At 46.0% G+C, this 26,784-nt stretch overlaps 1 protein-coding gene across 1 annotated transcript in view; it reads right to left on the reverse strand.

Moving 5' to 3' along the window:
- Positions 1-726: 726 nt before the first annotated feature.
- SLC12A8 (solute carrier family 12 member 8) overlaps positions 727-26,784 on the reverse strand; it is a 56,299-nt gene continuing 30,241 nt past the window's right edge. Inside the window, exons 6-14 of the mRNA XM_087732499.1 lie at positions 25,859-25,972; positions 18,516-18,603; positions 16,955-17,042; positions 13,632-13,778; positions 10,020-10,695; positions 9,053-9,150; positions 6,664-6,781; positions 4,371-4,431; positions 727-1,698 (exon numbers count right to left, since the gene is read on the reverse strand). Coding sequence (XP_087588625.1) covers positions 1,533-1,698; positions 4,371-4,431; positions 6,664-6,781; positions 9,053-9,150; positions 10,020-10,695; positions 13,632-13,778; positions 16,955-17,042; positions 18,516-18,603; positions 25,859-25,972 — 1,556 coding nt within the window. The 3' untranslated portion in view covers positions 727-1,532. The remainder of the gene's footprint in view (positions 1,699-4,370; positions 4,432-6,663; positions 6,782-9,052; positions 9,151-10,019; positions 10,696-13,631; positions 13,779-16,954; positions 17,043-18,515; positions 18,604-25,858; positions 25,973-26,784) is intronic.

Raw genomic sequence — 26,784 nt, forward strand, 5'->3', positions numbered from 1 at the left:
CCCAGGGAACCCTGGAGAAGCTTCGGCGCAGAGCCACATCCCCACAACAGATCCAGACTCTTTGGAAACCAAAGGCAAAAGGCAATGGAAGGAGGGAACCCTGGAAGGAGCGTTTCCAACACAGAATGACTGATTTGAGGTGGCTCAGAGCTGGCCCCACAAGCATAATTTCCCTCTTGCCTCTATTGAGATAATTCAGGTTAAAAACAGTAACAAACCTGCGACCTTGAAAAATGAATATGCTTTCTGCAGTGCACCAGGATTGCTCTCTTCATCTCAGCAGAAAGCTTCCTTTGCTTTCCTCTGTAAGAAAACTGGGAGAGCCAAAGCTGGAGCTGGCCAGACCATGAGATGGGATGGAGGGTCCCCCCATGGCTGGTAACGCCAGGGCACCAAGTGCTGGCAAGCTGAACGACCCCAGTGCTCAAAGGCATCAAGCATGCTCACAGCAAGCACAGAGAGGAGTTTCTGGTGTCTCCAGCTTTTATTGCACAGAAGGAGAAATAAATAATCTGAAGGCTGAAATGCTCAGAGATGAAAGGAAATGAAGGCAGTGATTTCCCCCCCCAGAACTGATTTGTGGTGCTGGGGCTTGCCTCAACCCAGAGCCCTCCCTCGCACCTCCCCAGGTCTCTGTCAAGACCGCTGCCTGCGGGCAGGACAGTGCTCAGCAGAGGGGTTTTCCCCTGGGGAGCAGAAGTGATGGCGACAGGGGCGTCCGTGCAAGACCTCACCCCACAGCCACTGCCCACCAGCCCTGAGGCCTGCGCGGGAAATCCTGCAGCATCCCCGGCTGAACCTCCCGCATCCCAAATCATGGCAGCGGGAGAAACGGCTCCTTGTGGGAGTCGACTAACAGCTTCTAAGACATCATTTCACGGTTTTACAGTAGAGGTCGTTATACTGTATTACTGCATTTAAATGTGCGATTCCAGTTGTGAACATATTTCATAATCTTCTTGCATTTGTCACTGATTCTGGCCTATTGTCTAATGCCTTAAAGTACTTTCTAAGACCTTGGTAATTGAAATGCTGAGGTAGAAAATTACTGTATTACAAGCAGGCAAATTCATGCTGAGAGAAGAAGTGAATTGACCTGGAAGGTCGCATCCATCCGTGGCACAGCTGGGAGCGGGGCGCTGCCTCCTGCTGCCGAGGTCACCACTCCCAGGCACAAAGCATCCCTAGTCACCCAGAGGACATCTGAAATGGGGTGTTGTAAGCTTTTATAGCGGTGACGGTCTTTAGAGCTCAATAGTGCTTATAATTGAATTCTTTAAAAGGATTATATTGTCCTCAGTAACTCATCACTTCCCCGGACTGGCCCTTTCATTTGCATTTTTTCCCCCAATTTCCATAAGATTTGAAACCCAGCAATGTTGTAGTTTGCATAAACAAACAAGCCTCGAATATATAAATAACTATTCACATCCTTTCCATATCTATTCAAGTATTTCACAAGGCACCGTGGCAGCCATTAGCATTTCTAAATGCTTTTTGAAGTGACGGCTTGATTTTTTTCTTTGTGTCCCTTACTGGAATTGATTCCCAAACTCCTCTCTGCTGATAAACGAGGACTGGTGATAGCGGTCTCGCGAGGCGAAGTCTGCGTTCTCCTCGGTGAGCTGCGTGGTCTCCATGCCAACTGTTGCAAGGGACGGTGTCACCACAATCTGCTCCTTGGGAGATGGCCTTCTCCTGCAAACAGAGGAGCAGAGGCGCCTGCATCACCCCTTGTTTGCCATCCATTAGCAGCTGTGCTCTCGGCTGCGCAAACAAGGCAGGGCTCTTTGAGAAGAGGTTAAATCCTTCTCGGCGCCCTCGGGAGGCATAGAGCCAATCTGAAAACGTTTTTCTTAGAAGGTGCACAAAAAATATACTCCCTTCCCCCAGCAAACACTGGAAAATATACATTTTCTTAACAAATAAGTTTCTTCTTTGGACCTTGGCTATGGCAAACACTTTCCACACCATGGAGGAGAAGAAGGAGCATGAACCATTTCTAATGAAAAATACCCTTCTTATAGTTTCCTAAGCTTTAGCGTACAATTATTTTTGTAACTCTTACATGAAAGATGAGATTTTCCTGCAATCTCTTTATCCCAGAGGCTGATTTTAAAAAAACAACTTGCAGATGTGCAATAAAAAACTGTAAGAGCTGATAGCACCAACTCAGACCTCGTTGAGCACCTAAGAGCCTTAGAGGTGTCAAGGATCCTTGGTTGCCTCCAACTCTCTTACATTCTAATGGGATTTCTTCTTTACCTCCAATTCATTAAAATACCTTGCCTGGATTTCAAGAAAACAGAGCTTAGGAAAAACCTGTAAATGACTTCAATGCAGTTTCTTTCAGTGTAGCAAAGGTGGGCTTCAAAATGACGCACCCGACCCCCAAGCAGAGCCGAAATTGTCTTTGTGCCAGCATGAGCAGGAGCCCTGGCGTTAGAATAAGGCGACCAAGCTGGCTGGCTGACCCAGAGTTTGCACTCTTTGAGGAGAGAGAAATAGGATCAGTTTCTGCCTTGGGCACTCGCCAGCTCCCCACTCAGCCCTCCTCAGCAGGGTCTTTGCTCATCGATTGCACTGATCGATGCACTAAGGACTGTGCCAGTCCGGTAACCCGCAGGATAAAATCCCCCTGCAACAACTGCACCTCTACCCATGAGAGGCGGGGCTGCCTCTCCAAGAGGGGTAGCTTCTCCTTTCCACACATGGTAACTCTCCGTGAAGCCTCACGTCTCAACCAGCCTCCCATGGGGAACCTCAGACAACAGGTAGGAGACAGGGCTGAGACACATCGAGGGACAACCAGGAGGAAAATCCTGCTCTACCATCATAGCGGCACCAAGCTAAAATGACCTGCCGTGAATCCGCCTGGACACTGAGGTGGAACCGGACAGACAAGTGTCCGGGATATGAAGCAATGGGGCCTGACTCACTGTGCCATGAGTAATTCTGGCAGTGCTTCAGCATGGCCCCACGCGCCCCGTTCCCATCCTCACCTCCTCACCCTTGGCTTGGGCTCATGTCACCAGTCCAGCAGACGTGAAAAGGGGCCGGGAACAACCCCTCACTCCAAATGAGATATGCAGAAAACAGTGCACACCCTCTGCACTCCCTCACTCCTCCTCTTCTGGGCAGCCTGTCTAAGCTGGGCTCTCATCCCCTAACACTTAGGCAAGCGTGCAGCTTTACACAACTGCCGTGAGAGGCAGCAGGAGCTGTGTGAACAAAGCTATTCGTGGCAAGATGTGTGCAGGACAGGTGGGTCGTCAGGGTCCCACTCCAAAACTCGGAGACATCCACTGGTCTGGTAGAGAGAGGGATGGATGGGATGTGGGAGAACCGACTTGTCTGTTCTCGGCCATGCCACAGACCTGCCGTGGAGACCTAAGAAAGGTCCCGTCACCCCTGACTTCTCTCCCAAGCCACCTCTGCTACCAAAGGCATGTGGCCATGTTACAGGGACTGTAGGCAGAGGCAGGAGCTGGCAAGACAGGCACAGGTGTGTCCCAATGTGCTCAAATGCCTGGACTTTCATTTATTGTAAAGAAGCTACCAAATTTGCCCACATAATGCATGGCAGCTCGTGTTGTGCAGTCCTTACTACAGTGTTCACTCACCGCAACAAAGAAGCAACCCAACAGATTGAGAACCTCAAAATCCCACTGCATTGTACAGCAGAGAGACGGTCGCTACCCTCTGTGGGAAACCCAAATGTGATGGAATTAATAATTGATAGGATCAAAACAGATTAACAAAACTAGTTAATAACCAACCAAACAAAACCCTTAAGGTCTTCTGGGAAGGAAAACCCCAAGACAACGCTACTGCAGTCCCATGCAAACTTAATACTGAATGGTTCCTTCACTGAAGACCTTGTTTGTTGTATTTGCCCTGTAGCTATTGCAGCTTCCCCCCCAATTTCCTCTCTGAAATGCGACCACAGCTGCCACGTGTGCCTGTTCCACCACTACGATAGTAATTCGCTTTCAATGGATGGTGGGTGGAAGAGATGGAGTCTCCTGTTCTTCATTTCCTACCAGATTTTCCAGTTCAACCTGAGACACCAAGGTTGAGCACAGACTTTTGGGGTAAGATAAAGCTTCAGGCACCAAGATATAGTTAGCAGCTGACATGTCCATGCATCAGGCAGAGGGGACTCCAGCTCTCCCCCTTACGTGGTCAGCCATACACCAGGCTAATGGGAGCAAACAGTTATTTTTACCATTAAGAATAACTTTGAGTATGCAAGTGGGGACTGCTTAAGGTAATAAGCAAGTCAACTCTGCCACCCCTCTCTGTGCACATTAGTGGGTCACGGGAACAACGAGCACCGCCTCAGTCACTGCCAAGAGACTGGTACCGACCTGCAGAAGGTGACCAAAACCGACTTAATCCAGCTGAAGAAACTGAAATTCGCTGCTGCTCCTACAGAGAAAAGGCACAAGAAATCAGTATGCTGCTAATTCTCTCATAATAGCATTATGCCATTGAATTTTTACATAAATCTCAAACCAACATGCTTGTTATTAGCCTTCGGTACAGGAAGATTTTTCAATGGTGAGAACACTCCTGCAGTCTGCCCACACGCTGCGGCTTTTAAATGATTGTCAAGAAAGTTAACCCAAACTTCCCACGGAGAACAGCTATCCTTTCCCAGACTGACAGCTTGTGAAAACCCCAGAAAAGCAGTGAGCAAAGCACAGCCCCCTGCTGCAGTACCTTTTCCTCCCTGGACTGCAAAGCTCATTCCCATCTCAGGGATGGGGAGATGGGAGGAGCCATTCAACTGACCTCAACCAGGGTGGCTGTGGTCTCACCATTCATTCCCTCCCGTCTGATCCCATGGAGAGCTGGCTTAGCTTGTTACACCAACACCGATTTTTTCTGATTTCTCTGGAGAGCTAGTTTCCTGCATTGGCTCACTGCAGGGGCAGGGAAGTGCCGGAGCTGGCAGCAGGAGAAGTTTGTGGTGAGGGACAGGGAGGAGAACAGAGACCCAGCAGTGTCTGCTGGATTTGGCTTGGGCTGTTGGGGAGAAAGAGAGAGGAGATGGGACATGTCGAAATCCCAGAGCATTTCTGCTCCCAAGGTCTTAATCTAATCCTTAATCCAGAGCACCTCTCCAGCCAATCTCTCCCAACCTTTCTAGACAGAAGGGTCGTTCAGTCTTTTGGAGAACAAACTCATGGATCATTGGATGCCATGTGGCTGCACAACAACGTTCACTCGCAGCCAAATAACAATCAGGCTGAACTTGGAGCATTCATTTCTAGCTGCTTCTTTGCCATGAGTTGTTTTACTGTATGCATGGGAATGCATGTGCAAAGGAAACCAAGAAAAAAAAGGTCTAATTATGCTGCCATTCCTCAGATCACCTTCCAAAATCCTCTACACACTGACTGAGAAATTCTTTTTAAAGTCATTTTTGGTAAATATTTCAAAAGCAGGTAACCAAGATATAACATAGTGAATATACAAAGAAAGGCAAAGAAAACTCCAAAGCCTGAAAACCTTATTTGTGTCTTGTTTAATATATGTTTAATATATAAAAAACTTTGTTAAAACTTAGATATATTTCAAAAGATACAAATTAACAAGTACTATCCACAATCTCAGCTCTTTTCTACTATCGCATATTTATCTATACATAGATAAATAGAAAAGAAATCAATTAGAGTAGAACAAGAAGCATTGGTGAGCGATGCTTTGATTGTTACTGAGTGACAACTATTTTTTGTTTTCTCATCGTCTGGGTTTCTGAAATCTAGTACCTACTTACCTAGCGTCTAATAATCTTTCACCTAAATAAACCCCAGTAGCTATTTCTGCATTGCTTAGAAGACATGAACTCGGGTTCTTCTGACTTTTCTCATCTTGGTTTCTCATCTTGGACAAAAAATTGCATGTACACACATGCAGGTATGCACCTACGTATGTTTTTATGCATAAATACGTAAGTATGCGCACACTGCGTGCGTATCACCCTCTCCCTTCAGAGACACAGACCAATGCAAACCCCTCCTGCGGTCATGCCAACGAGCTGTAGGCTCTCATGAGCTGCTTTCTGACTGTGCTTCACTGTTTAATTTTGAACTTGTTTAAGCCGATCACATGCACGGACCTTTCTAATGCCCTCTGCCTAAGAGTATTTTTCCAGATTACATTCCCAACATATTCAACCTGTTTAGTTCTGGAATCAAAAGGCTCTCTTGTTCTGCAGTTATGAATGCTGAGATTTAATGAGATACTCCTCATAATTCCCATTTTCATTAAAGTTTTCTCAGGTGGGTTTAGATTGATTAATTAAGTTTATTAAAACATATTTACGGCAGATTTTTCTCATTGCTGTGATACATTTACAATCTGCCAACCCTGTTAAGTCTTAGTATTAGTATCTGATTTTACCGTTTAAAGTACAATATATTAAAGCAACAACCACAATGTTCAAACTATCAAACTCATGCTAGTTGCAGTTAGAATCCAACATAAAATTAAAGAGCCAGAGAGAAAATGTATTAAAACTAGCAACGAAACAAAACCTCATCATTCACTGTGTCACCTGCATATTAAACACAAGAGTCTTGATTCCTAATTAAGTTAAATTAAAGCTTAATGAATTTTTAAGCAGATTTAATAATACAGAAAAAAAATACTCACCAAGGGGGAGTCCTGGGCTCACTTTGCCGATGTAGAAATACAGAATAACCGCTGCACCCAGGCTGATAAGGGTGTAGATCCACTGAATGACAAACATTATGACGAGAGACACGATCGCCTGTTGGGAAGACAAGGTTTGGCGTTACCCCAAAGTCCGTATGATAAGACGCTGGTGACAAGCTGACAGTCCTTTTTCTGCGAAGCCCAGCAGCTCCGTTGACCTCCTTGCAGTGCCCAGGAAGGACTACTCCCCTTCAGACACAGCCTCACACCAGGTCAACAACTTCTTCTTCACCCATGCAAGACGAGCATGCTTTGCAACTCTAACGAAACCTCTTTAACAACTGAGGCAGTGCTGGAGCTTTCAAGTTGTTATAAGAGCACCAGTAACTTTTTGTTTGTTTTTTTGTTTTTTTTCCCCAGAAATTCTGAATCTTGGCTTTAAATTCATGGAAAAACAGTGTTTTGATGGCATCTCCGCACCTCCAGCTTTCTCAGGGACTTCTCAGGAGTACTGTATAAGAGATTTGCACAGTCAGGACCCAGGACGCAGCCACTCGGCATTATCCTGACGAGTGTTTCCTTTTAGGTGTCTCCATCCTAATGATGCCCCGGGATGGGGACACAACAGAGGCTCTCCTTGTCCAAGACCTGCTGTACAGCTCAGGTCCTGCCCATGGCAGGATCGATGCCAGTCGCAACCACGTGGATGGATGGATGCTCCTGGGCTTCAGTGGCTGAGGACGGTGGTACAGCAGGACCCCTGGGGAACCACGTCATCTCCTGCCTGCAAAACACACCATGGTGCGTGGCTTTTGGCCACATCTAGAGCATTTCCACCCAGTGTTATCTGAAAAGATTTGGGTATGGCATGGCTGAAGTTTCTCGGTAATGAGGTTGCCATGTTATAGGGAGCCTCGTTTGGTCTCACTGTTAAAAGAAGGGACAGCACAGGTTTACAGTGTCACCTTCAGCAGCATGGAGGTAGCTTTCAGAGAGCTACCTTGAGTCCTAGAAGCAGGTCTCTGCTTGGGCTACTCTCCAAGAGGAGTATCCAGAGGCTGACCAGCTCAGGAGGTAGATTTGCCTCAAGGGGCATATGAACGGGGGCAGGGGTAGCATCTTCATGGATCAGGGTAGGAGCAGCAAGGGGCAGCAAGCAAAGAAAGAGCTAAATGAGTCCAGACTGACACGATTGGTGAAGCTGGAAGAGAGAGGGCAGAGGGGAAAGGAGCCAGGATGAATAAATGCATCTGATTTTTGCTTCTGTGATTTTATTTTGCATCGTTGATCCTTTCTCGGCTCTGCTGCAACCTCCTCCCAAGTCTAACTACTGACAGGAAATGATATCTGCTTTAATGTACACCTCAGTCATCTCCATAAGCAAATTCCCCCTTGAAGGCAGGGAGCTGACCGCTCCACAATGACACACCCTTGGGAGCCACATTAGTAACCGAGCCCAGAGACAGCATCAGGGTGCAACCTCCTAAAGATGTCATCGCTGGAGAGGAGCCTCCACATCCATCCCACCCCTGGCACCGCAATCCGGTGGGACCCCTTGCCAGGAGCTGGCTGCTGGCAGCAGCAGCAGTAAATTTAAAAGTAGGTGTCAAACTCCATCTGAAGATTAAACTAAAAGGGTTCGGTGTGTTGTTCGAGCGGGTTTGTTACATTTTACACACAGCTATGAAATCCCTGTCCCTGCAGCAAAGCCATATGGGTCATTCATTATGCATATCTGACCCTTTCCCTGTCATCTGCCCATTAATCCATCTTCCCAAGATGAATTTAAATGTCCTAAACTCCTCAGCGGCTTGAGGCAGAAGGTATTGAAAAGTTATTTATTCTTTAAAGTAACGTGCTGAGGAATGCTCCACTTTCCTCCCTCAAAAGGTGGAATTTCACATCCGGGCTGCTGTTATCAGGAGGTCAGCACTAATGAAACCCCACCCCGAGCTTGCAGAAACTGGCTCATAAATAAAAGCAACACAGCTTTGAAGCTGACGTCTCACTCCATCCCAGGGCAACGAAAAGCAGGCTGGCACACAGTGAAAAGAGGGGCACTGATTTTTTCCCAGCCAGCCATGCATCTCTAAAGTCCTAAGATGCCAGACTTTGAATTTGTATCTTTTCGGTTTGGGTTGGTTTTGGGGTTTGTTTTTTTTTTTTTCCCTGTTTTTGTTTTTTTAATTAATATGCCATCTGGCTGTCTATGAATTTGAACTGCTGGATGCATGCTACCTTGAATATTTAATTCAGGTGACATGGAATACTAGAATCAAAAGCCTTTTTAAAGTACTGGAGCGTATTTACATTGCAGTAAGTGATGAATTTCCTTCTGTTTTCTACAATCACAAACCAGTGCTCAAAATGAAAGAAAATTACTTACACCAGCAAAGGAAACCCAGTGATTGCAGAATTTGGAGTAGAAGAATTCTGGTATTTGCTGAATTCCCAGCTCTGGATTTTGTTGCTTTATAGATGATTCTACAGAAAAAAAAAGAAAAAAAGAAATAAAAAAAAGAGGAGACATTGGAAATGAGCTATAATGTGGGTTTTTTTCATCTACTTTACATTACCAGGTACCAGAAAACCAAAGCAGAAATTCTAGCTGACAGCTGGCTATGGCAGAGTTAACCCAAAACCTCTAAAATGAAAACAGAAAAGAAGTGCAAGAAAAAAGAAAAAAAAAGTTGCCAGCTCTGGTACTGAGTCCATTTGAAGGCCACATCTCCTATCTCTGCCTCAGTTTCCCTACTTGTGAAAAAAGAGAAATAATACTTTTCTCCCTCAGAGGGGTTTATGAAGCTTAACTGACTAATGCTGATGCGCTGAGATGACAAACTCCAAGCAAACACACGGTACCAAATACCCACATCGCCAACAAAACGAATTCAGACCCTTAGCTGTGGATGTTGAATTACAGGCTCCACCTGTGGCATGGGGACCGCTGCATTTTGATAGCCTGAGTTTTAGACTCACCTGATTCCATTGCTCCTACCCCGCACCAGGATGAAGTAAACCCCAAGATACACTCAAAACCTTTTTAATGTACAGTGTTAAGCATGCATGTGTAGAATAATGAGTATATAGTAAACAACCCTACACTAAATATAGTCCTGCCTGCTTTCCTGTGATTAATCTTCCATAGAAAATTGCATTGGAACTTCTCCTGTGATGCATTGCTATGAACTCTATCCTCACCTGGAATAAATGATATTATTGCTATAAATCACCAGATGACAGCCCCGTATAAAGCTAGTTTCACGCCTGCCTTCAGGAAAGCACCAGGAGGCACCAAGGTTATAAACCATTCCCCTGTGAGTATGGAGGTGCCCATCTCCTACAGCCCTTACCTTCTCCCCTGTGGCCGGGGAGCGCCGGCGACCCGCTGCAGAGCTGCTCCCCCCGCCCCAGCAGCCCAGGTGTCCGCTGGGCATCCGCAGCGGGTGATGAGCACGCACCCGTGTCGCGCCGACAGCCCTGCTCAGCCAGGTCCTGCTGGCTCTTGTTGTGGGGCTCCGCAGCCTCATCCCAGCTGTACTGAGCCGGGGGAGCATCGTGATGGAGATCCAGGAGAAAGCTGTCTTGTAACGTCTGCTTGGCTGGCTTCTTTGCCTTCTTTTGTTTGACCTTTTGGGTTAAATTCTCGGCTCCTCCTTTTTTGCAAGTACCTGGCTCACTAAGAAATGGCTTAAAAAGTTGGTCCATGTCTTTTGTGAATTCCAGCAAGGTGCCGTTTGATCTGCTTTGAATTACTCCATCTGCTGCACGGCTGGAGGTCTTGTTGAAAATTAAAGGCTGGGAAGAGTGAGCAGGCCTAGCATTTTCCATCTGGGTCTCGTCAGGTTTCTGCTGCACGTTGTAGCTCAAGGAGACTGAGAAATAGGAATAGTTTATAGCAATATACGTCAACATGAAGTTGATGGTGACTATGGGAGCAAGAATATTCACTTGTCCAGTGAAGGTGAAAGCCATAGTGATGAGACTTGTTAAGCAAATCGCAGCCACTGGAGTCTTGTTGGGTCCTTTCTAGTTCATAAATAAAACAAATTTACATTTAAATTAATAACCATGGACCTCACCATGAGGATTCCCCACTTGCTCAGCTGCCATGGGTGGTTACCTGGGCGGTCTGCAGTACCCCCTTAGCCATGAAATACATGCATGCCTGTGGAAGCAGAGGCTCACCGGCTTGATAAATTAAAGAACAGGCTGGAAGCCAAAAGCTGCTGAGCTCCCTCCTCACCTCTGAGCCTTACTCAAACTTTGTCTTTGGAAAATTCATCCACTCTCGCTCGGTATCTCCATGGTAAAACAATGTCATTAAAGCAGCAATAAACCTTCAGAGAGATTTGTGGGGCTTATGGGAAGTCCAGCAATAAAACGTGTTAATTAGAGTTAACTGTTCGTCTCTAATTTCTCTATAGGACTCTGCATCGCTGCCTACCCAAAAGGCTCCCACACGCTGCCGTTGGAAAGGTTTTGCCTGCCAGACACAGCCAAGGAAGCTCCTACTGCATGGAGCAGTGCCACCTTCACATCAGCAGCTTCTGGCCCTGCCCTGACACGAGGCTGAGCTAAATCCATGGTCTGCTGAGCCTCTGCACTTGGGGTTTCCCTCCTTTAATCCACCCAAGCCGCATCTGCCCAGCAGTAGGAGGAAAGCAGCAGAGAGTTTAGGCAGCCCAGGATGCTGGAGGGCGGGAGTCAGCCCCCGGCGACGCCGGGCGTGCGTCGGGAAGGCAGGCAGCCAGGAGAAACACCACCTGCTCTTCTCCTTTGGGGTGGGGTGAAGGCAGAGACAGGAGAAGAAAAAGAGAGACAAAGCAAAGGGCATCGGGGGTGGAAAGACTTGAGCCACCAGCTCATGAACTTTAATCCCAGGTCTAATGTGCCCTTCCTTGGCCCAGGCACTGTCTTGCCATTTTGGTACCCGAGAAGCCTGTGCAGGCTGTGTAAAGGCCTTGCTGGAAAATATCTTACAAGATATCTTACAAAATATCTTAGGTTTTCACTTACTGCATGTGCTTCTTTAATAAACACACAGCTCAAATGGAAACTATTTCTGTTTCCTCCGCTCTTATTTATGAGTAGAAAAGGGGACCAGTTCTGGACCTTACGTCTTTCCACAATGAAACAGAAATACGGCTCGGGGACAAAGGGACATGGTTCTCAGAAAGCATCTTCGGTATCAGAAAGACGTACTGAGATGGGGAACAGATAGGATGATCTCAGAATGCCTCTGGCTTGGGTTTAACTCTACAGAAAACACTCGTGTCCTTCCCATCAGCTGAGGTTATGGTCACTACAACACTGTCTTCAACCATGAAAAAGAAGAACTGATGTGGAACAGATTGGTAAGGGCAAACTAAATTCAGTAACTCTCCATAAACCGAATCTAGACAATTTTCAAAGTGGCAGAGAGAAGGAAGGGGGGAAAGTGATCTGCCTTTCATTTCTCACCTCTTTTTGAGCCCTTCCCATCATGGCACTCTGCCCGGAGAAAGTTCAGAGCAGAAAATTTGACAGAAAGACAGAAAACTATCAGAGAAGAGAGGGAATCAACTTTGCAGTCAACTTTGCTAAATCACTGAGCATTTCACAAGGGCTGCCAAGTGGAGAACAGCCTGTTCTGCGATCACCTGACAACTGCCTCCAGGAGCTGGAAGTTTTTGCTGTCATTATTGTCCCTGCTTCCCCTATAATTATTGCTATTTATTATTATTATTGCTATTATTATGATTTTAATTTTAGGAAATTACTTTGAGGAACATAAAACAAAGAATAGAAAATGATTATACTTGTAAAACATTTAAATATTTTAAAACATTCATAAATACCAATATTGTAAAATATTTTTCTGTATTTACAAGCTGCTCTGAAGGAGCAAAGCATCATAAGGTTTTTCCAGCTGCTCGGTACAGACAGTTAGGTACCGCAGGTTATTGAGAGTGATGGAATTATTTTCTCTCTGTTTAGAAGAAGGGAAAACCATAAAAATAGTTTGCTCTGAATGTATAGCCCAAGACTACAGAGTCCTTAGTGACTGGTACTTTGACTGACCTCAGTAGAACGACTCATGTGAATGAGGATTATTTGTGAGGACAAGGAAAAAGCCTCTTGTCATATTCAAAGCAAGGCTTTGTTTCAAAGCATATCTAAAGCTTAGCAGCCCCCTAACTTAACTTTTCAAATCTATTTCTTGTTTTTATTTTATAGTGTCCAAAAGGCACCTTTTCTTACAAAGAAGTGTCGTCTTCTCCAGTGCACACAGACTGAATCCACAACACCACGACTAGCCACGTACTCAGCTAGGAGGTTACCAAAGACGACAGGAACAGCTCAAAGACAATGTGTAAGAAAAAAAGAAGGAAAAAAAAAAAGAAAAAAATCCATTTCACCAGGTGCTTGGACAAAAGCTTCAGGCCTCTGCCCTGGACAGGAGGGCAGAGAAGAGCTCAGTACCTCCCTTGGTCATGGTTAGGATCAGCACCAGTGTAGACAGGGAGTTTGCAAAAAAAACCCACAGGCAAAGTTCTATCATAAGTGGCTCTTTTACTGGGGACATCTCGAAGAAGCGGGCCCGAGGGAGGGAGGGGACGGATGGAAGCCCAGGAAGGGCTGTCCGTGCGTGGGGGCAGGACAGCTGGCCCTGGGACCGGGGCGCAGAGGCGGGGGAGTGAGATGCTGGGGCGAAGCAGGGCTGCTCCTGCGCCGTGCCGAGCCCCGTGGGAGGGCTCGGGGCGGAGGCGGTGCGGTGCAGGGGACAAGCAGGGAAAGGACCACAGGCAGCTGGGCCCTTGGTTTTTCAATAAAACCACCCATTTCCTGGCTTTTCTGCCTATGCATAGGGTACCAGAACCCCCATCTCACCCTACAGACACATAGAAATCCTGGCTTCTTAAAATCACCAGTTTTCCTTCAGGTGAAGGTGTGCCAGCAATCTCAGAGAAAGGATGACTAACCCCACGTCCAAGGAAGGCGAGCATGGGGATCACGTTCTCCTGGGCGATGCACTGCAAGATCCTGGGTGCTCCATACAGCCCACCCATGCAGGAGGCCAGGGACGAGATGTACAGCCCTAGCAGAAACAAGAAACCCACCAAGGATACCTGGAGGAAGCGGAGACAATGCAAAGTTGATTATATTATTCTTCAAAGACCCCTGAGCAGTCTTAAACACATGTATTTTAAGAGATCGCATATATTTTGTAACATTGCTAAATGAACAGAGTGAGCCCTGGGAAAGCAGCAATTTAACTGGTCTGTGGTATAAAGTGCAAGCAATTAATACAGGAAAATTATCCCATAAAAGTAATTTAATATTGAACATCCTGTACCAGCAGAGACATTTGACAAGCTCATATCCAAGAAATTCTTTGTCACTTGGAGCAATTGCAGCAAAGCAGCAGCTATTATATTCCCCTTAAGTAACTGGAAGTGAGTTTATTTCAGGAGAGATCACTTATATACAGAGCACATCATACAGGAAAAGCTGCCCAGGCTTCCAACCATCCAAAACAGGAAGACAAACCCCTGTGTCCCAGAGGGGAAAACCAATCCTGAAAGAAAACCCACAGTAAAACCAAATCAAAATTGCCACTTAAACAAATGGCATCTCAAAAAATACGCTCCGAAGGATATAATACAATGACCTTATTTTCCTGTCTTCAATGAGAAAAGAATTTCCTTTGGCCAACACGAAACAAAAAAAAAAAAAGTGTTTAAAGCCACAGTGCTAACAAGGCTGGGTTTATTACCGGTTTCTAGTGAGCACCCTTTCAAATGGGGAGTATCTCCTGCAGGTGGGGAGGGAAAGGAGGGCAGATCATGGTCTACCACGCAGAAGCGAGGACTGGGGTCCCCCTGCGCAGGTCCCCACTGTCAAGAGCTGCAAGCACAGGCAGCATGTCTAAAAAAAAACCCACCCAAATCCACAAAACCCCACAATACAAACACTGTGCAAGAAACCTTTGAAATGGGAGTGCTCCTGGTACCATGGTGTAAGGACGTGGGCAGACACAGCCAAGGAGACTAAGGTCTAGGGTCACCTGAGCCACCCCCAAGTCCTGCAAGACCACTCGAGTCTGACAGCCAGCAGCCAGCCACAGAGAAAGGCAAGGCATGGGGATAACCCCGGCACAAAGGCCAGGCAGGGAGAAAACCCCCAAATTTTGGTCCAGATCCATCCTGCCCCTGCTCCACTGAAGCGAGCTGCTGAAGGTGCAGGCATCCGTGGCAGAGGATGTCACTGAATGCAGGTCCCCTGCATCCCACATGTCCTTCGCTCCCACCCCTCCTCTCGTGGAAAATAAGGTCAAAATGAACACAGGTCCTCCCAGCTTCTGCCCCTGTTGAAGTCAGGTGGCACACGCTTTATTAGAAGGAATCACAAAAACTTACATGGCTAAAGATGATTCAAGCTACGTCTGCCTTTTCCTCATCTATGAAATCCGCACACAGCAAAAAGGAGATTGGGTAAAAACCCCCAAAATGCTTGCTGTGTGGGGAAGGGATGTAAAATTAACGTTGTGGTCCAGAACTGTACAAACTTCCTACCACAACATTTCTTTTCCCCATGAAAATCGACTTGGCCTTGTGAATTTTATCTTGTGGGGTGGAAGAAACTTGAGGCTGAGATGAGGAGATATCAGCTTCCATTAGACCAACAGACAGATGCTCGATGGGGAATCCTCCCTTCCCTCTCCTCTAATCCTGCCCTGCTCTGAGAAATACTTGGAAGAAACAATCAGCTGTGCCAGACATCATATATTATTTTAGCCGCCAAAAATGCTTGCATTTAAATGTACTACTTGATATTCAAATCAGGGTTAGGGGGGAAGAGTCCTTTTCACCAAGGCTGATGAAAGGGTTTGCTGGGGGTTTTGAGCATGGAGAATGCGAATACGTTGTAAGAAATTGGCACTTTGAGTTTATTAGAAGTGAAATTACTGAATCTCATTTTTATGTTTAAAAAGCCAAACAAGGGAGAAAAGCAGCGAAGCACTCACTCACCTGCGAGTGACAGAAAGGGACAGTTTGGATGTGTAATGATCTCTCCCCGCTCCCTCTCTCCCAACAAAGTCATTAAAATCTAAAGCAGCTTGTAATAACTCAAAGAAGCAACATGAATATCGGGATTGCACCATTGTTTTGTTCCATACTAGGGAGAAGAAAACTGAATTTGCTTTTTGGGGGGTTTTGTTTGTTTGGTTGGTTTTTTTATATTTAACATTATTAAATATCTTCACATTTTTCACTGGGAGATTTTTCATTTCGCTTCCCCCCCCCCCATGGGTTTTGAATTTAAAACACAGCTTTAACAATCTCTTTCTCTTCAGCTGATTCATTTAAAGCTGATACTTTTAGTTGCTGTACTTTTTGCCCACTAAGTCACTGACATACAAAGATGTTGCCTTAAAGAAAGTAGGCTCATTCTTTTTTCCCCTGAAACAGAGATGATTTTTTACCTTAGCAGGCAGTGGCAGGAGCCCCACCAATAATTTGGAGTTTATTTCAGGGGCTGGAGGAAGTCTAGAGCTACAATTACTTAGAAAGAAAACAAAGCCAGAGTTTCAAATTTATATTTTAGATTAAAACCATGTTACGAATCAAATAAATGGCAAACATCTCAATTTTCAATTAATCACAAGAAATGGTGTCAAATATGGTGAACCCATGATTTTGGATAATGCTGAATAACAGAAAATTAGCCCTTCCATATCCCATTTAAAGTAAGACAATGGCACACACCAAAATCTTTTGCTCTCTTTTTAAAGGCCTGCAATGATAAGGTTCGTTGCCTGTAACACTACAAACCTCCCTCATGTATATACACCCATGCGGAATGTCTCGAGTTTAATAATCCTATTGCTCGCCCTGCAATTACAGCCCGCTAGATATGGAAATGTAAGCTTCGCTTGACTTAGTAAAGATAAGCAGTGGGGTTCTTTAGAGATTTCAATTTGGTCTAAGCTTTCACCAATGAGAAAGGATACATTGAATAAAATACAGCATTTATCATTAGACCACATTAGCATATTTTAGCTCTTAAAGCTATTGCCGGGTGATTATGCCAAGATTCAGCATTACTGGATATGCTGGTGAATGCAAAGCTATTCAAATCAATTGTACACTGGGACTTACAATGGGGAAATCCCCCTGAATTTCAATGCAGGATGGGTACCCAAATTCCTCAGGCTTTTGGAAAATTCAAGCATTCAGTAAGGCAGGTGGCAACCAGAAAGCACCATTATATAAAATCATGCTGGGTTATTCGAACAAGTTACCTTCTCTGCTATCATGAAGTCATAGCGGAGTGACTGACGGGTACAAACGGCTCCCAGCAAAAAAACAAAGACCATGTACAGAAACCACCTGCAAACAACAAAAATAAACTATTTTCTTCCAGCAAGACAAGACCATGGAGAATTCTGCCCATTAGCAGAGCCAGGAGACGGTCAAGTACCTGCAAGCTGGGTCTTCAATCACTCTGCATGGGCTCTTGCTGCATGATTTAGCCTCAGGGCTAAATTTAACACCAGTCCACGTTACTTACTCACTACAATGTACCAGGGACAGCTGCAGCGTGACCACACAGAGGGGAAGCTACCTGCACTCTTGATGTGTGCACAGGGGGAATAACCCAGTCCTGGGGACAGACTTTTTAGTAGGGCCTGTAGCAACAGGACAAGGGGTAATGGTTTTAAACTAAAAGAGGGTAGATTCAGACTAGATCTAAGGAAGAAATTTTTAAAAATGAGGGTGGTGAAACACTGGAATGGGTTGCCCAGAGAGGTGGTAGATGCCCCATCCCTGGAAACATTCAAGGTCAAGTTGGACGGGCCTCTGAGCAACCTGATCTAATTGAAGATGTCCCTGCTCATTGCTGGGGTGTTGGACTAAATGACCTTTAAAGGTCCCTTCTAACCCAGACCATTCCATGATTCTATGATCCTGCAGGTACACAGGTCCCCTCATCTGGCAGGAACATTAAACACCACAGCCAGCCTGCTCTACAAGGCTGATCCTGAGTTATGATCCTCCTCTGGTGTCTCTGGCCCCTCCAGTACTCAGGTGGAGGGATAAGCTAGTCTGTCTGCAAAGCCCAGACAGCAGAGATGTGAATGGCCACAGTCCATCCATCTGTGATGCTTCTGCGGCCTGTGGAACTCCCTCACTTAAAACAAGCACCAATTTCAGCAGGAATCCCTCTATATTCTGAAGATCCTTCCTTTCTGTCTGAACCTTGGTACACAATTAAAAGCAATAATCTCAAAAGCAATTTAGGTGGCAATGAAAGCAGGCAGGAAAAACCCACTGAGATTTTTTTTAATACGTAACAGTATTTTACTCCTGGAAAGGAGCATTTCCCAGGGGAGAGCACTGCTCCTGCATTCCCCTGGCCTTGCAGGTGGGTAGGTCATCTCACCTGTCTTGGCCCCATTTTCCCAATAATAAAAATTATAATTTTTGATATTTTATATTTTTTATATTTTCTATTTATATAGAAAAAGAAAGCACTTTGAAATCAATAAGTGACAAAATCACGCACCCAAAGCCTTCGAGAACTTTGCATCGCGCTCTGGGACAGCCAGGCTGCAGCAGCACAACCGCTCGAGCACCAACACACATCCCACCCAGCGGAGGAAGGACTGATTACATCCACATTAACGAACCTCTTCTCTAACCCACCCAGAGTGGGTGGTGGTAATGGATGATAATTTGAATGAGAGCCAGACTTTAATTTTCCAGATGGCTGAGTAATAAAAGGTTGATGGGAATATGAAATGGATTGGTCACATCCAGGGCAGTCTCCAAAGAGTAAATTTTCCCCAATCTATGACTTACGAGGTGCCAATAGCAGCCAGAGACCCCAGGGGGATGTTGGCAGCAGGCTTCTGGAGATCTCCGCTCATATTGAACCCAACCATCACACCTGTATTTTGTAGACATAAATGCAATTTACAGTTAATCTAAGTTATAGCATATATAATACATATTATAATATGTAATATAATTTAATCAATCAGTTAATTGATTGCTTCAGAACAGTAATTATATCACTTCATTGCACTTCCACACACACGAATACTGGCTCCCATCGCTTGCATGGTAAGAAACTGTTAATGTCTTTAATAGAAGCAAGCCACCACTAACACATCTACAAAGAACGCTTTGTCCAGTTTGAACAATGCTGGGGGGGGGAAAGAAGCAGAAATCTGAACAAAACCCATCTTATCTTAATGCAAACCTCACAGAAGACAGTGCCGTCCAATTGTTGAAAAGAAAAATGCTACCGTTCATCATGGCAGCGCATTCAGCAGGTGGTACTACCCCCACAGACCAGATCCATTACAGGTCCCTGCATTCATGGGGGACAACCGTTGTTACAAAACAGCCTGCCCTGTCCGTGTTCAATGACGATCACATGCGCATTTAGCAGAGGGAATAACAGTGCTCAGCACGTAGGTGGCACCTTCCAGTCAAGGGATCTGCTTTGGAAGTAGGCATTATCTCTACTTTGCAGATAGGAAAACAGAAGCACTGAGAGAGCAAGTGATTGTCCCAGCGTCACGTAGAAAACACATGGTAGGACTAAGAATAAAGTACTGAACTGTTATTTTAGGCCAGAGTACAGGGTATTGTACAATCAGGGACAGTCCTTAGCCTAAAAAATTACCATCTAAAGACAGAAGAAAGGGCAACAGGATGGAGAAAAAGATCCCCAGGTTGAGGCTAGGAACGTGAGGTACAAATGGGTTATGAGACTTTGCCCACAGTTGAAGGAGGAGTCATGCCAGACTTGGCAGGAAAACACAACTATTTTCATCAAATTATCCCAAAATTTCTCCTAGAAGACTTCAGATATCTGCTATTAAAAAAAAAATAATCCGTGATTTAGAATGCTGTTGAGAATTTGGACAATTCGAAGGCAAGAGAGAAGAGCCTCTTTAAGACACCAACTTCTGCTCATCACTGTCCCAGCCCTCGGGTGTCAGACTAACGTCTTCATACGGACGCGTGGGGCAGGTGCCAGCCAGCAGTGCTCATGGGACGGTCCCTGGGAGCCGGGGTGAGATCACCACAGAACAACAATGAGGAGGAGGACGCCAGCGCCACGGTGCTCGCAGCATCTGCCAGCCCTGGCAGCAGGGGACCGACCACACGTCGGTCTTCCACTCGGCTGCCAAGTCCAGCAGTCATGCCTCATTTTCAGAGGGCACAAGGATGACAAAGTCAGTCTCTGAGGCTGCAAATCTGAGTGACTACAGCTCTAAATCAGCAACAACCCATTGCATTTTAAAGCTCAAATGCTGACTGCTGCTTGGGAGGATTTTCTCCCAAGACAAAGGGTCGATAGGAGCCATGGGACAAATCCCAGGGCAAAGGGGACAAACCCGGCTCAGCTGGATGGGCGCCTTCCCTACAGACCTTGCGTATCCACCGATGGACTGCCAACAGGGAGCAACGGTTGGGTTGCTAATCGGGACACAGGGGCTCATCTCCCTGCTCCATCCCAGGCTTTGCTGTGTGTCTTTATAGCTCCATCTCCCCATCTGCTAGATGGAAATCATAACACTTAATCTCCTCGCTGTGCTGCCGTGATGATAGCACGTTAATGAGCACAAGGCACTCATGTTGCCAAACACATCGGCTAAGCATCCAGGGCTTTATTTATTTATTATTAATATTTTTTTCTTGATCATCTTTCCCCCCCCCCCCCCGATCATCCCACCTAGCAGCCATTTTTTTCTGTCCTTCTCTCCACCACAGAGCCAGAGCCCCAACAGTCCCCATGGGCTCCTGGCATTCCTCAGCTCCTGGAAGAGCTGCCTTCCAGATTCAGACCAGATTTAAATCCTTGACACCATACCGAAAACATTACAAATCAAAATGAGTTCTTAATTTTCTCCTGGAAGACTATTTCGTGGACGTACTTCTGAACAACACTGCTAAAAGCCCGTCAACTGGTGCGCTTTTCCCTGGATAAAGCTTCCAAGCGCTGTTCAAGCACTGCTCCTTTTAAACAGCTACACAATAGGCTTAGCTGGAGGTGAGAAAAGTTAGGAAGGCAGACGTCCATGGAAATGGTCACAAACATCATGCTAAATGAAGCTGCTATGAAGCACTCTTTGGTGACTTTGCAATTCAGAGACAAAGCAGAAAGCTGAGAATACTCTGAATTTTTGTCCTAAAGGGAGCAAACTATTGTCAGAAGGACAGCTGTTAATCTCATGTGCCTCTTGGCCAAGTTTCCCAAACATCTGGCACCACCTCTAAATCTCCCAGCTTGAGCTTGACTCACCTCTTCCTCATCCAAACTCCTACCTCAGCAAAGCACTGGGGAAACACCAAAATGGCATTTTCTGGACTGAATATGAAAAAAGTTGAAGACGTGAGTCATCTGTGCAGCGATGACTGCACAGCCCAAGCCACCTCACTGCCTCTCTCTCACAGACCCACGCATACTCAGGAGCAGCCAGGAGAGATAAACATAAACATCCCACATAAACAGGATCTTGAGACTGATGACTGACCTCCTGCCTGGCAGCGACTAGGGGTCAGACCCAGGACAGTGCACACCATTAGCTTCTGTCAGGACCCCCAGGAGATGACCAGAGTCTCATGGCTTCCACTGCCAATGGCCAAGGCCACCACAGAAGGAATTAATGTGGATATTCTCAGCCGCTGAGGCCAAAGCCATCTCCTCCATGCTGCAACTATGCCTCAGACCTTACTAGTAGAGAAGGATGGACAATCTGGTAGTACAGAAGTACGGACAATGCTAAAGCCACCTCTCTACCACCACCCAAAAAGTAATATTCCAAACAGGATGACAGCTGCCAAAGAGCAGTACTAAGACGGTCTTTTGCAAGCAGCAGACTAACCACCCCACTTTTCAATGAAAGGACAACTTGATTAATTTTCAAAAAAAACCTAATCAATCTCCACCATCCATAGCCTTGGTCACCCCCTGCCAGAGAACTGGTCTGACTTGTGAGTAGCCACAAACAGCCTTTCCAGAGACTCTAGTTACTCAAGAGAAGAAAACCCCTACACTTGCATATAAAATTCAATGATGTAGAGAAGTTGGGACGTTCCTTCCTCCAGACACAGACCTGTCCCTAGGGAAATGGCCAATCCCTTCTGAACTCAAGCAATCATATCTGCAGATTGTCCACGGAGAAAATTATCCACCTCTCTGTTTCAGCGAGATAGCAGGCTGGATTTTCCACACTGGCTATTATCTCAGAGAGCAGTAGATAATGACAAAGCTTCTGGACAAGGAAGCATGAAAACACGGTCAACTCAGCCAGGAAATTATGGCTGAGACAGTCTGTACATTGCTGCTATTCCCAGCGTAATCCTGTCCTGGGCATCATCCAGGCAGTGGATACGTGCACGAGAGGACCACCTACATTGTACGTTAGACACAACCAGCAGCTCCACCAGCTCCGGCTTCTAACTTTACCAGCTATGGTTTATATCTGTAGATGTGACTGCTTGCAAACACCCATTGCATTTTCCAACAAATTTACTACAAAATATAAAGGTTTTTTTTTCTTCACCCAAGAGGTGAAGAATGGAAAAATCTTAGATAAGAATTGGAGCTAATTTTTTAGAAGGGCCAAATTCTCCACTGATGTAAGATGGCACTTCTCCATAGACTTCAATGGAGTTGTGCCAGTTTACATCATCTGATAACTTAGCCCAAAACTTCTAAATCTATGTGCTGTCATTTTGCAAGTGCCAAATATGGTTTACTTCAGAACTGGTTTCAGCATGATGATATTTTCCACTAACGCCACTTCAAACGCATCTTACTTTCTTGTATCACATGACAACACACTTCTTTCATTAGACAGAAAACCTTGGGGATTTAGTAGAAAAAGGAAAACATTCTCTGCACAACAGAAATGACATTTAACTTCATTTTAAAGCAGCACTGATGGTTGTACGGCTGCTGCTACTGTTGCTGTGCAGTCCTAGGCGCTGAACATGAGCAGGCAGCTCCCGAGACTCCTTCCCCGTGCAAAGCCCTGGTTAGATGGGTAGCTGGGTGTTTGTGTATCACAACGTGGCAGCACAACATGTGCATAAAGAAGGTATTTACAAACATGCAGAAAAACATCTGGTTAATGTACAGAATCTCGATAGGGGTATGCTCACATCTTCTGCAGCGAGTATGTTAGTCTTTTCGATCGAAGCTGGCAAATCTGAGTCTTCCGTGCCTATGCACTCCCATTTAGGCCAGCTCTAGATGTATGTTTTGGATCAGTCAGCCACTTCTCTATTATTAAATGACAAACTTGAGGGAATAAGGCCAGCTGCACTGCACATCCAGCTGAAATGGTTTAAACAGCTATTACCCAGGAAGCAAACGGACCAGCCTCTGCCTAACACCGCTCAACTGTAAAATCGGGATAACTTCACTCACATTGCTGGAGTTGTACCGATAAAATACAGAGAAACAGAGAAAACAACCAGACTCAGAGCAAACGATCAAAGGAGGATGCTCGTAGAAAGCAGCATGTTGCTACCAGTCTACAAAAGGCTGGGACGACCATCCTTGGCCAAGGCAGCAGCTCCTTCTGCCCATTTGGTCCCAGCAAGGGTCTCCCCGCAGGGCCCGCTCTCCCTTCCCAAAGCGGCTGCCCCTCTTTGCTTACCAGCCTGTATTTCTGCAGTTTCAGTTTCACTGCTATTTCTGGTGGAAGAGGCAACTTAAATCCACTTCTTTGTACGTCCCAGAGACTGAACTTAAACCAGTTGAATTCAGATAACCATTTTGGAGGGTGAATAAAGAGCTTATTCTGAAGACATCAAAATAGCTTCACTTCAACGGGGAACATTTCATCTCAGAAAGGCCCAAATATCTCATTTCACAATTTCCTAAACATTTTTTTTTAAACTTTGTTATCAAAAGAGCATCTTAGATTGTAAAGTAGCATATGCTAAAAATTAAAAAGAGTAAACACAAGGTTTAATAATAAAAGATAAACAGAACATTGCTGTGGGTCACAGAAATGTTTCAAACTGGCTCGAAGTAACCCCTCAAAACTAAACAACATATTGTTTCACTGAAACTCTCACCAAATTTCTGATGCATCTTAACGCAAAGGATTTTGTTTCCAGTGCTTTGGCCGGGTCACTGCGGGGGTCCCAACAGAGGCAGGCACCACTTGGGGATGGTGCTGGGCAGGAGCAGGAGCACAGGCTGGAGGTGACAGCCTGGCAGTGACATTTGGACATCCCTGCTGCTCCTTTTCACATGGAGGTGCTGGGGGCTAACACTGCCTCTCACTTGCAATCTGTATCAGGCTGCCTGCCCTGCACTGGAGATGCTGGCAATCCTATCACATCTCTCCAGCCTGCTATTAATGCCGCTGCCAAACCCATCCCTGAAATGTCATCTCCAATCTCGCGGACTGCCTGTCCTGCTGGCAGGCTCGGGCTGCGCCCAGGCAGTGCCTGCAATGCGGTGGGAAGCAGCTCTGCTCCAGCACGTGGGACCCCGAGAAACCTGGGGTCCCCTCTGCAGCCCTGACATCACACCCTAGTCTTGACTCCCACCCTAAAAATTTCTTAATCAGATCACGAGCTCTTCCATGTAGATCACCAAACACAACCCTACATTTTATGAGGCTCCTGAACTCCGCAGTGCTACAAACAGCAATAACAGGAGCAATAGAGATGTTATATGGTACCATTGGCACTGCTACTCCAAAGGAATAATTTAAATCCTGTAAATAACCAAGCAATTAAAAAGAACGCATGAAAAAGCTGTGCAGCAACCAAAGTAATTATACACCAGCACAAACTGTATTTTCAGAGAATGTTTAACATTACTGCTGGTATTACTACTGCTAACTAACAAAGCAACAGGCTGCCAGGGCTTTAAATAAATTATATCTATTAGCTTTGGCCTTCTTCCTAGCAGGCAAGCATTAGCAGTGATGAAGAACCATTTAATGTGGCTAATCACGGTAATTTTCTGCACAGCTTTGTCATAACTGTTCCTTCTTCTATAACCAGGGAGCTGGAAAAAACTGCTTTCCTGCATCAGAGGCAGGGCTCATGAGGAAGGTCTCTTCCTTTAGCTGGGGGACTCACTTGGGCCAGGCAGAAATGACAAAAAAAGAGGGCAGAAGCCAACTTCTCCATGGTGCCAATAGCTCAGGCAGGTGAGTTTTCCAGGAGGAAGTCTACACGGAGGCAATAGCCAGCTTGATAAACTGGGAGAGAGGATTTCAAAGGAAAATTTGAAGTCCTGCACTAGGTGCACCTGACAAAGTGACTTCTTCTGCTACCAGACCATTCCTCCAGTCCCATCTGTTTCACAGAACCCTTTAGTTTGTCTCCCTGTACCGCAGCAATTCTGCAAACAACTTCCAGTGAGTTGCTTAGAGCTAATCCTCTGAAAATTCATTCTGTAATCCAAGGATTCATCGCTATGGAAACTGCTTATAATCGGTACTTTTTATAGCTTAAAAAACCCAGCATCAACAAAAGGTATTGTAACTCCAGTTCATAGTTATTTCATTCCCACTGGAGACTGCCAGCTTTGGAAAGGGGACATGGATCTTCCTTGTAATTTAAGGGGATGAATAATATGAAAGCATCCAATTAAGCTCATAAACGTGAGCTCTGCTGATACACAAAGATGCATCCATGACACCATGCAGAGAGTGGTGGGTCAGCCTCACGAGCGATGGCATCAGCCCAGCTCGGCCACCCGCCTGTGGTATGGATGGAGGGAAAGCCCTCCTGTGCTCTTCCCACCCTCCCAGTGCAATCAAGTCACAAGGCTTATCTAACAAGATAAATCATGATTGGCACTTTTAAAAAGGCTTGATACCTTGTGGCCTGACAGCACTGGCCAAGATCAGTGCCTGAGCCTTGTCCTTGGCAGGCTGGGATTTACATCACCGCGTCAACCCATAGAGTTGACGAGCAGTTTCTGACCAGAGAGAGACAGAAGAGCCCATTCAAATGAACAGGATGGGAGTGTGCAAAATTTGAGATGCTGGAGGAAAGCCTGAGCACTTTGAATTGACCACACAAATCTGCTACGGCCAGCTACGGTCCTGCTCGCCTCGCCTCGCAGCCCAGAGGAACTCCCCTTGCTTCTGCTCATCTCCAAGATATGACTGTGGAGGGAAAGAGGGGGAGGATAAAACTTACAGCACCTGTGGCAGCTGGGAAAAACACTCCAAAAATAGTGAAGAAGGACTCCCCCTGGCTGTAGTCCGGCAGCGTGTTGTTGAACATAAGCTCTTCGGAGTAGCCGACAAAGCCGTGCTCTGCAAAGATATGGAGGGCAACAGGAGAACCTCAGAAACCACAGGGACTGCAGGAGACCCTCCAGCCTGCTCTTGATGACCACCCGTCCTCTAAACACATTTCCAGGGATAGTCTGAAAGGATGAACATCAACTTATTTGGTGGGGGGAGCCGTGCTCTGCAAAGATATGGAGGGCAACAGGAGAACCTCAGAAACCACAGGGACTGCAGGAGACCCTCCAGCCTGCTCTTGATGACCACCCGTCCTCTAAACACATTTCCAGGGATAGTCTGAAAGGATGAACATCAACTTATTTGGTGGGGGGAGAAGGCAGAGAAGAGGTCAGTGTGGTTACAAGGGTACAAATGCCAAGGAAAGGTGCAGCTGTGCAGGCCAGCACGTCAAGAGGCACCACTAGGCTGGGTAGCTCTTGCCAACCCGTAACACAAATCACATCAAGTCCTGTCTGCGAGCAAGCAGGACATCTTCCTGTAAAACCTGCCCAAGGAGGAAAACTGGCTGCAGAGATCAGCTAATAGTTATACTTATTTATCCATACCACTTTAATCCTCTTTGCAATTAGAGCAAAATTATGCTGCCATAAGACAACTGCATCCGTGAGCAAGCCCTCACACTGTATCCCAATTCTGTGTTTCTGCCAGTCAAGCTCCTGCACAGACAAGACCTGAGATGTGCCCATGCTGTGAAGCTGCTACCAACGCGCCTAGTTTATACACTGGTTACCAATGAGCCCAGAGCCAATAAAGCCAGTTTGTTGCAGGCAGGCTCTCCCCTACAAGGTGAGTCTCCCAGTGGAGAAGGAATAAGGTGC

The sequence above is a fragment of the Nipponia nippon genome, unplaced genomic scaffold (genome assembly GCF_047370975.1).
Source record: "Nipponia nippon isolate SJK-2023a ecotype South Korea unplaced genomic scaffold, ASM4737097v1 scaffold_5, whole genome shotgun sequence".
In the NCBI taxonomy this organism is placed as follows: domain Eukaryota; kingdom Metazoa; phylum Chordata; class Aves; order Pelecaniformes; family Threskiornithidae; genus Nipponia; species Nipponia nippon.